Consider the following 10,557-nt stretch of genomic DNA (forward strand, 5'->3'; position numbering starts at 1 on the left):
GCACTTTTACCGCACTGTGACAACTTCCACTGATCTCAAAAAATAAATGGATAGAGTACCCTATTGCTTTTTTTTTTTAAAAAAAGTTGAAGATTAGAGCTCTTAGCGGTGACCGATGTGCATTTTGTAAGGTTTTAGAGAAATATGAAAGAAAGTAATTAGACAGTTATTTATGAAAGAAAAACTAGACTATGAAATAAATTTATGAATAATTCAAAGAAATGAAATGATTTTAGAAAAAAATAGGCAATCAAAGAAATTATTTATTAAAATTTAAAAGTTCAAATATTGAATATACTTTTTAAGTGCAATTGACGAATAAGTTATATTTATATATAGTTTACGTACCTTTTAGTTCTTAGTTACCCAATACTGTTATACTTATTGTTATATATTATGGCTACAGTTATAATGAAATTAAATAATTTTATTTAAGTTGCCAAAACATTTTATCTTAAAAAGAAACTCAGCTGCCTACCACGTAATTGTGTAACTAACCTTCTAGCACACAGCATTGGATAGTTAAGAACTATAACCCAGCCAACATTGACAGACGGGTACCGTACGGGGCCCATACGGGTCTGCAACTGGGTCCCGTATGGGAAGACCAACGGTATCCCGCCGGATCTTGGCCGCGGTTTCCATATGGGGCCCATATGGGTATGCCCGCTGGGTATCCCGTATGGGTCCCAGTCAAATCCCGTACTTTAAAACCATAAGGGACCCATTTGGGTTTGCAACTGGGACCCATATGGGAAACCCATCGGGAACCCGCCGGATCTTGGCCGCGGTTTTCCTCTGGGGCCCATATGGGTATGCCCGCTGGGTTACCCGTATAGTTCCCACAAAGTTTGCCAATTGCAAATCTTGAAAATCTACGTTTATTATTTACAGATAAATTAAAACTGTATATGATTTGACTGTTTGTTTCAAACAAAATAACAATTAAAATTACAATGTCAAAATTGAGAGAATTTTTAACCATTCTTTAATCGCGTATCATCTGATTTCACGGTTGTTTCGCGAATTGGAAGCTTTTCCATCGTTTTATTCTCGTTTCGAAGCTTTTTCTTGTTTCAATATAAGCTGTAAAAAATAAAATTTAACTGTTAGTCTAAAATTTTATAGGTAACACACCTGGTTTTATTCATTAAACATATTATAAAACTCTCTACTCAACACTCTTCAGATAAAAAATTGTTGTGATTGTAAATGTATAACATTCCTTTAGTTACTGATAACTAAATTATAGTTTTATATTGATATTGTATATATTTTTAAATAAATAAAGATATATATATTTATATATAAATATAAATATAATATATATATATATATATATATATATATATATATATATATATATATATATATATATATATATATATATATACATACACTATATATATATAAAATAACCACAACGACGGGGCTGGGGGGGGGGTGGAACAAAGACCCCCTTGATTTTTTCAAAAGGACCTCATTTAATATTTTTTCTCACTAAGAACTTAAAAAGTATTTTAGGTTTTTTTGGTACTTCGGTCTCCCACTAAAATGTCATGCCATGGCCCATATATATATTTATAAATTAGTAAAAACACTTATCTACAAACAACATCATTCAACTGAAACACTTTTACTTAAACTAACCAATGATATATTTGAACTTTTTTAGTTAACCGTACCCAAAAAGTTAAAATTGGTAATTCATGTTCATCTAACCAAAATGTAAAATATGGAGCACCCCAAGGTACAGTCCTGGGTCCAAATCTCTTTAATATCTAGTTGTGGATATACCAAAATGTCTTGAATACATTTCTAAATGGATGTGTGAATCATTCATAAACCAATCAAAAACAAAAATATTAATTATGGCACCCCCTAACATTCAAAAAGATATTATTATTAAGGGTACTTTTGTTAACAAGGAATGCATTTGATTTGTTGATTCCGCAAAAAGTCTAGATGTGATACTCGACAATCAATTATCTTTAAAAACACAAATAAATAAAACTGTTAAAAGCTGTTACAATATAATGAGAAAAATACCAAAAATAAAACAATTCTTATCCCATAAAGATCTGTGCACCATAGTATGTTCATTATTATTTTCACAACTATATTATTGTGAACTCCCTCTACTTTGGAATTGATAAGGCACTATTAAAAAAACTGCAGTCTGTTCAGAATTGTGCAGCAAGACTGCTCAGAATTGTGCAGCAAAATTTAACACCAGAATAGAAACTCAAGTAAATAACAAAGAATATAACAACTTGCCTTGGCTAAAAATTAGAGAAACAATATATTTCAAGGTCGTTTTAATAATGCAGAAATCTATTAAACAGGAAGCACTAACGTCGTTATGCAATTTAATTCAATACTCTATGTCAGAAAGAACACTAAAACTAAAAGAAAAAAAATACAATAATCATTTCAGCAATCAAGCATTATCCCAGTATGGTCTTAAACTTTGGAATATACTTCTAAATACCATCAGTATAAAAAAAACACAACTATTTTTAATGAAAAACTAAAATCATATTTAATGGTGAATGGAGAACTCTTTCACCAGAAAACTCTTGATTATTAAAATTTCTAGTTTTGTTTAATTTGTTGTTCAGCTGACCAAGTGTTTTGCCAACTTCTGGCAAAACACAGTAGCTGTGGGTAAACCCATGTATTTATTATTTATTTATTTATATATATAAAAGCCTGTCTAACTTATCTCAATCTACAAACTCTAGAAAAAAGAAAACAGTTAGGGGATATGATACAATAATTTAAACATTCAAGGGGGTTAATAAAGTAAATTGGTTTCATATCAGTGCACACCACATTCCCTTTTAGCACAAGAACCTGCAAGTAATGCTAAAGGCTCTAAATTATATATATATATATATATATATATATATATATATATATATATATATATATATATATATATATATATATATATATATATATATATATATATATATATATATATACCCTGTTAAGTTGAACCCTTAATAAGTCAGACTTTTATTAAATCGGACAGATTTTCGATTCCCCTTGAACACTCTATACATACGTAGAGCTTGCTTAATTCTGACATTTTCTAAGTCTAGATATCTATCTATTCCCTTTGATATTTCATATATATATATATATATATATATATATATATATATATATATATATATATATATATATATATATATATATATATATATATATATATATATATATACAGGGTGGCCCATAATTAGTGTCCCATCTTAAAGACTCAATTCCTTCAAAACTAGGAATGGAAAACACATAAAACTTTTTGATAAACAATTTATTAACAATATCAAATAAAATTTAAAGATTTTTTTCGAAATGTCGACCATCGGCTTTCACACAAGCTTCAAGACGCTTTGGAAAGTCATCTACGGTGGCACGCAAGTAGGCGGGTGAAAGCGAATCCCATGCTTTTTGAAGCGCTTTCTTCAGAGAATCAATCGTTTTATGCGGTTTTTTGCACGCTTCAGCTTCCAGAACACTCCACACTGAGTAATCCATTGGATTGCAGTCGGGACTACTTGGAGGCCACTCATTGTGCTTGATGAAATCGGGGGTGTTTCGGCCGAGCCAATCTTGCACAATTTTGGCTTTGTGGGCTGGAGCACTATCCTGCATGAATGTCCAACAATGTCTACGAAGCTCCTTTTGACTCCATGGAAGTATTTCTTTGATCAAAACGTCATTCAGATAGTTTTGGGCTTTTACTTTAACGCCTTGTTGAACAAAAATCAATGGTGTCTTCTTGGTGGCACTGATACCCGCGAACACCATTACTGAAAGAGGATGTGCTGCCTTTTGTATTGTGATATTAGGCTTTGAGGAAGCGTAGACACGATCATTCTGCACATTGTGATGTTGTTGAACTGTAAAAATCTTCTCGTCTGTGAAAACGATGTTGAGATGAGCGTTGTTGGCGAAACGGGCGAGGAGATCCTTGCAGCGATCCTTGCGCTTCTGCTTTGATGCCTGAGACAAAAGCTGTGCAGGATTTTTCTTGTAAGCTGTCAAATTTAGATAATCCTTGGTAATTCTTCCAAGAGAACTTCGAGAAATTTGGAGCTGTTTGGCCATTTGTCGCATACTGCGTTCTGGGTTGCGGCGCACCCGTTCACGAACTTGCTTGATTTTTGCATCAGTCACCACGGAGCGCTTTCTTCCTTTGCGTGGACGATCTGACATTGTTCTCAATGCTTTGAAGCGTTGAATTTTTCTATAAACAAGCTTTCGCGGCACTTTGAGTCTAGTCTGGATGTCGCGTGCTGAAACTCCTTTCTCATGAAAATCAATAATACTTTGCCGATATGGTGATGGTCTTGTCATTGCTAAAAAAACAAGTAAAGTGAGTGAAGGCAGCAGTAAATAGATCAAAATATATAATAATATCAAAAACCAAAGCAAAATTAATAGTTTTCCATCCCTAGTTTTCAAGGAATTGCTTTTTTAAGATGGGACACTAATTATGGGCCACCCTGTATATATATATATATATATATATATATATATATATATATATATATATATATATATATATATATATATATATATATATATATATATATATATATATATATATATATATATATATATATATATATATATATATACTATAAAATATTATAAAAAATTAAAATTTTCTCCTACAGAAAAACCTTGACAATGGAAGCTATAATATACATAAAAATTTTTATGCAATCTATAAATGAAAAATATTTAATTGGAACCTAACATTATAATAGATAACTATTATTAAAACAAATATTAAAACAATATCTTATTTACTTTTCTCTAAAGGCTTTTCTTGATTATCTCTAATGGATTGGCTAATTATCAAAAGTATTATTATTTTTTTTGAATTTTTAATGATTCATAAATGTACAAGTTTTAAGCCAGTTACATAAACATAAGCGGAGTAACACTAACATAAACACCTTTTGTATGTTAAATTAAAATTATGTAACTTTATATACCTATTTTTTTGGTTTTGATATACTTCATCAACATTTGAGGTATCTTCTGCATATCTGCATTTCACTTTTGCTTCAGATTCTGTGTCTATATTTTAAAAAGTACTTATGATAATTATTGATGTATCAAAATTTCATTTTCAAATTTCAATAAGTATGATTAAATGCTTAAACAAATTTATAAAAAATTATCAAAATTATTACTTAACTATGTTTGACAATATTATATAAACTACCTGCAGTTGACAAAATTCTTCCTGAAAACCTAAGCCATCCAACCTCAGGTTCTTGACATATTGATTTAGCTAAGTCTATTCTTTTCATATTTGTCCAGCGAGGCCAATAAAAATCTGTAGATTTTCTAGATGAAATTTTTGATAACACATTTTCACTCATAGCATTCACTAACCAAATTAGTGGTACGTAATCGGTATTGTTTTCTTCATCGAATGCAACATTTGCATACAACATCTTACTCAGTAACACAGTACAGAAATTACACAGTAAGTTTCTCTGCTACAAAATGTAAACGAAAGTAGAAAAAATCCATACTCCGCAATCTCCTTTATATAGGAATAAAATATTACGAAATTGCACTTTTGGATTTACAGAAAAACGTTCAATGGTCTTCAAAAACCATTCATGATTCTAAGAATATATGCCGCAAGGAATTAAGACAATAATGAAAACACTCACGTCAACTTTATAATATTATATGCATTTCCTTGTGGCGTTACTTTTCATAAATGTAAATATTAATGAAATCTTTAAAGTATTAATTGTTCAAATTGCAAGTAAAACTTTGTAAAATTTTCAACTTTTTACTAAAGAAAGAAAAAGAGAAAAATTTATGTATAAAAAATAAAAATAGTTATAACAACTTTTTATATAGAGTTTCATAAAAAGCATAAAACGAGAAAACGATTATAACTTGAATTTATACGTTATATTGTAAAAACTTTTTTGCCCAAGGTAAGTTGCAAATGGCGATAATGGTTTGATTGCATAGATTTTCCGCATATTACTTTCACCAGATGGGTCCCTAATGGGAAACCCGTAAAAATCCCAGTTTTCTTAGCCCTTATAAACACCACATGCGGCCCATATTACTATTTTTGCTTAATTTTTCAACCGTAAGGGACCCGTCCAGGCTTGGACTGGCTTGAAAAACCGGCCCGGGAAAATTGGTAACGGCGGCCCACTTCATTGTATGTTGCATAAATTTTGTATATATCAGGGGCGTGCCTAGGGGATGTCTGCTACGTCGCTGGACATACCCAAAATATGTATATATATATATTTTTTCACAACTTCAATATTTCGTTGAATAAATATGATGCGTCGGTAGATAAAAGCAAATAGAGCGAATAATTATAGCAAACTAAAGCAATAGTTACGCACAATATACAAGGTTAATTGTTCGAACGGATGGTAAGAAGTTATTAATCCGGGATAACAGTTAGATTTACGGTTTAGTATTTTATTATAGTGGGGTAATTCCGTGTCAAAACAACAACAAAATTTCAAAAAAATAACCCACTATCTCTAAATGACTTAATTCTTTCAACAAAGATACTTAACTAGGCTAAAAAGAATTCCACAAAGTTGTTTTAAACAAATCGGAATATTTTAAAAGTTATGCTCGTTTAAAATTCAAAACTTTGTAACATTTTTACTTATCATGCTCCCCTAGCAACGTTCTTAGTAACAAGAAAATGTCAATACATACGTTGTTACCTTAACTATATTATTTCATAATTTGAAATTTTCCACATATTATTAGATGCTAAACCATAAAATTATACTAAAAAATAATAATTTTTGATATTTATTAATAAATCAAAAAGAGTAAACTGGCATTTTTAATAAAATTTAAAAGTAAACAGGCTTACTATAAGAGGAATTACAGAAAAGGTTATGATCTATATATTTCCAAACTTCATATTCTTAAAGTATATATAAATACCTAAAAAAAAAAAAAAAAATTGAGTTGTTTTTCGACTCACTAATCTAAAAAATTTAATTTTTATTTTTGATTGAAAGAATATTGAGAATGAGACAGAAAATTGATAGGTATTTATGTTTAGGCACAACCAGAAAGTAAGAGTTCTTACTTCTGTGTAAAACTACAATATGCATATGTAATAAACTCAATTAAAAATACTTAAATATTAAAAACAGGCATTTTCACTCAGAGCTAGTCAAAAATAAGAGGTATTTTCACTTAGGTATAAAAATGCAATATTCATGACATACATGTCTATGAATAGTATTCATGTCCGTAAATAAACTCAATTTTAAATATCAAAACACATTAATTCTTTGAATTCCATGTTTTTATGAATTGACAAATTTATATTCAAATCAGTGAACTTCTTCACATATTCCTTTGTTTTTCTTTGGACTGTAAAATAAAACAAAATTAGGTAATATTTGTTAACAAATGAAAAAATATTGTCATATACATATCATAGACATATGCAAACTGTCAATTCTAAGAAATAATTGATAAAAGGAAGCAAGCAAATGTTTTTTAAGATTCAAGGGCCATGTTGGTGCATAAATTTAAATCCCACATCAACTTTGCACATCACTTTGCATCTCACAATTTTTAAACTTGTAAGTCAAGATAGGGATAGTGTCATCACTGCAATATTTCATCTTAACTTCATTTTGACATACAGGAATAAATTCATGAAAGTCTCTTGTTCCTGGTATTGTTTTTACATTTTTAAATCGTTCAGATTGTAATAATCTTGTTTCTATCAAACTTTTACTTGAAATATAAATAAAGTTTATACCTTTGATGTTGTTAGTGCAATATGTAAACATATCACGTGAGTTTAACATTTGATTTGTAGAAACTCTCTGCAAACTAGCATTAGCTACAAGCCGTTTAACTGTTCCTCCTATACCATCACAAGGTTGCTTTCCATGGCTGGTTGCAAAGAAAACCCATTTTGCATCTATTCCAAAGTCTGATTTATGCTGACATAGATTAAAAATATTTTTGCAGTTTTTATATTGAGATGAACAGCCATCAGAAAAGTAGATCACATTTACAATGCTGGGTATCTTTTGCTTTAGATTATTGATAATTGATTTTTGTACCTCGTAAACCATTGGTACATCATGATTGTTATCATCTGATATAATGCAATATGAAGTGGATTGCAACACTTGATTTTCTTTATAGTACACAACTACTGGATGAAGTGTGCACTGAAGATTATTCCAATGAAAACCTTGTACTTCATCCTGCACAACAAAACTATAGTTTTCTGCAAAATCTCCTAGAACTATTGCACTATTTGATGGCAGTTCTTCTTTAAGATTTTTTAAATATTTAGATTGGCATTTAGAAATATATGAATGTGCTGTTAGCTTGACTAGTTTTTCCATCACCATATTTACATAATCTGGTATGCTTACAAGCTGTATAACTAAATCTGATCTATCAGTAGTAACCCATTGGTTAAATTCGATAGTATCTTCTTCCTCAAACTGTCCTATTAGTTCGAATAGCTTTTCTTCTAATTTAGATGTATTTTTTGGACATTGTGTACATCGATGTAACATGCATTCTTTGTTTTGCATATCACAAACAATAAATTTATATAGTTCATGGTAATCAATTTTAATGGGTAGGAGAATTAACTTCATGTTTTGATGGTAGATACAAATGCACACAGAATGGGTTCCTGATGAGTTTGGCAAAACACACCATTTAGGTCTTAAAACACAAAACTTGGAAAAACCTAACTTTACATGTGGATATCGAACTTTAAATGAAACAAATAACTCTTTTAAGCTTGATAAAAGTAGTCGCTTTTGCATATGGACTTTCCAACTAACACTTACAAAATCCTTTTGACCAGGCATCTGGCGAGAGTTTTCATCATCTTCATAAAAACTTTTTACTAAAGTATTTATTTGATCAGGGAGCATTTTACCTCGCTTAGTTTGTGGAACTGCAAGAATTCCTTCCTTCTTTGCTAAAGATCTAGATTTTATTATTAGATACTTTGAAACACCAAAATAGTCACTAGCTGCTTCAATTGACCATTCTTGTGGGCACAAAGTCAATATTTGAATTTTGTCCCTAAATGAACAGCATTTTTCAAGTTTATCTTTTATCAAAACTAACATATTTTCGAACTGAACAACTTTTTTTTTTAAATCAAGAATATATTCATTATCAAAAACTTCAACTTCTGTCAATGGAATTTTTAAAGAACTTGATAACTTTTCTTTGAAAACTGTTGTAATAGTTTTAATTTTTTTTTTCCCAATACTCATACGATTCGCAAATGGCTGTCCATGAAGCTTGACTGGTGACACGCCAATTATACTGAGACAATCCGAAAGTTCTTGTCTGTTTTTATTTATATCAGCTTCTTGTTGAACGTGAAATACATTTTCTTTCTTTATACTTTCATTTGTGTAATCATCAGAAATATCAATGTTATCAGTATTAATTTCAGTGGAAGCTTTTAATTCGAATAAGCAATTTGTACAAATTTTTTGACCAGGTACAATATTGAACCTGTTGTTTAAAGCTATGGTTCTTAACGTGACTACTCTGAGAGATGCTAAATTAAAAAATATAACTTAATAAAATAAAATATGCCTAGTATTAACAAACATAAAGACCTTAAAATTATGACAAAGTAACATTTATAAAAAACTTTATGACAAGCTTTACTAACCTTTGCACGGTCTTTTGTGAACTAACAGTGGATCACAGCATTTATTCTGAAACACAGGGAACTTCTCAAGATAGAACTTTTGATGATGAAAACATAAGTCAATAATCAAATCATAAGAAACACCAGACCTCAGGGCAACTAAATTTTGCTCATCTGGAGCTAAATCTTTAAAAAATATTATTCCAATGTGGTTTGTATATGTTAACTTGTGACAATTTGATTTTAAAATCAATCCAAGAGAGCATTGTGATGTTCCAGCCATTATCAAAATATTTAATTTCAATATTTTATTTTTCTAAAACCAACATTAAATAAATAATAATTTCTAGCATGAGTATTATAATCAAAACTTTATTTTAAAATAAATAAGTGTAATCATAGCTGTTACACTTATTTATTTTCAAAATAAAAATGAATTTCTGGTTTCTTGTCTAACTAATTAAATGGAGCAAATGGTTCTAACATTTGAGTATTATATATAATAATACTTATGTGAGAAATTATAATTTTTTTGTGAGAATTTGTTTTAGTTATAATCTCTCTATGGAGATTATAACCAAAACGGTAAATAAAAATGCAAAAATAAAATTGCAAAAATAAAACAATAATAAAATAGATATGTGCATTAAAAAACAGTGAAATAATTTTTGACTCTTACAGGTATTTATATATAAACTATTATTGTAAAGATTTAAAATGAATAGATCAATACCTTTTCTGCAATTAATCTTAAACTATACATGTTTACTGAAAAATTATTGATAAAAACCCGGTTTTCATCTTAATGTTTTTATTCAAATATAAGATCTAATAACTTTAAGTAATGATTTTTGACTTCT

General features: G+C 29.5%; 2 protein-coding genes across 8 annotated transcripts; both read right to left on the reverse strand.

The window, feature by feature from the left end:
• Nucleotides 1–910: 910 nt before the first annotated feature.
• On the reverse strand, nt 911–5,583 carry LOC149890296 (uncharacterized). Of its 7 annotated transcripts, none has more exons than XR_016452132.1 (4): nt 5,246–5,583; nt 5,013–5,097; nt 1,686–1,818; nt 911–1,086 (listed from the first exon to the last, which is right to left on the reverse strand). XR_016452132.1 is itself a non-coding variant. In XM_090086200.1 (3 exons), exons 1-3 carry the CDS (start codon nt 5,478–5,480, stop codon nt 1,077–1,079), a joined length of 330 nt encoding a protein of 109 aa, XP_089942326.1. In that variant the 5' UTR covers nt 5,481–5,583; the 3' UTR covers nt 911–1,076. The 7 variants fall into 7 exon arrangements, 3 of the variants coding, with proteins under 3 accessions (XP_089942326.1, XP_089942324.1, XP_089942323.1); XR_016452133.1 differs by having other exon boundaries at nt 1,651–1,818; XM_090086200.1 differs by lacking the exon at nt 1,686–1,818.
• A 1,744-nt stretch (nt 5,584–7,327) lies between these two features.
• On the reverse strand, nt 7,328–10,035 carry LOC149890297 (uncharacterized). Its single transcript, XM_090086060.1, has 2 exons — nt 9,719–10,035; nt 7,328–9,601 (listed from the first exon to the last, which is right to left on the reverse strand). The coding sequence occupies exons 1-2, from the start codon at nt 9,978–9,980 to the stop codon at nt 7,587–7,589; spliced, it is 2,277 nt and encodes a 758-aa protein (XP_089942186.1). The 5' UTR covers nt 9,981–10,035; the 3' UTR covers nt 7,328–7,586.
• Between the last annotated feature and the right edge of the window lie 522 nt (nt 10,036–10,557).

This window comes from Hydra viridissima, unplaced genomic scaffold (assembly GCF_058129835.1).
Source record: "Hydra viridissima isolate aposymbiotic clone 2 unplaced genomic scaffold, HvirCarnegie_v1 scaffold_4, whole genome shotgun sequence".
NCBI lineage: Eukaryota > Metazoa > Cnidaria > Hydrozoa > Anthoathecata > Hydridae > Hydra > Hydra viridissima.

What these genes read in the sequence shown, in the direction of transcription:
- LOC149890296 (XM_090086197.1), bottom strand. Translation starts at nt 5,480, where the DNA reads ATGTTGTATGCAAATGTTGCATTCGATGAAGAAAACAATACCGATTAC. An exon ending in AAGAATTTTGTCAACTGCAG is followed by an intron (nt 5,098 to 5,245) that starts GTAGTTTATATA and finishes TTTAAAATATAG; the next exon opens with ACACAGAATCTGAAGCAAAA.
- LOC149890297 (XM_090086060.1), bottom strand. Translation starts at nt 9,980, where the DNA reads ATGGCTGGAACATCACAATGCTCTCTTGGATTGATTTTAAAATCAAAT. An exon ending in TCACAAAAGACCGTGCAAAG is followed by an intron (nt 9,602 to 9,718) that starts GTTAGTAAAGCT and finishes TTTTTAATTTAG; the next exon opens with CATCTCTCAGAGTAGTCACG.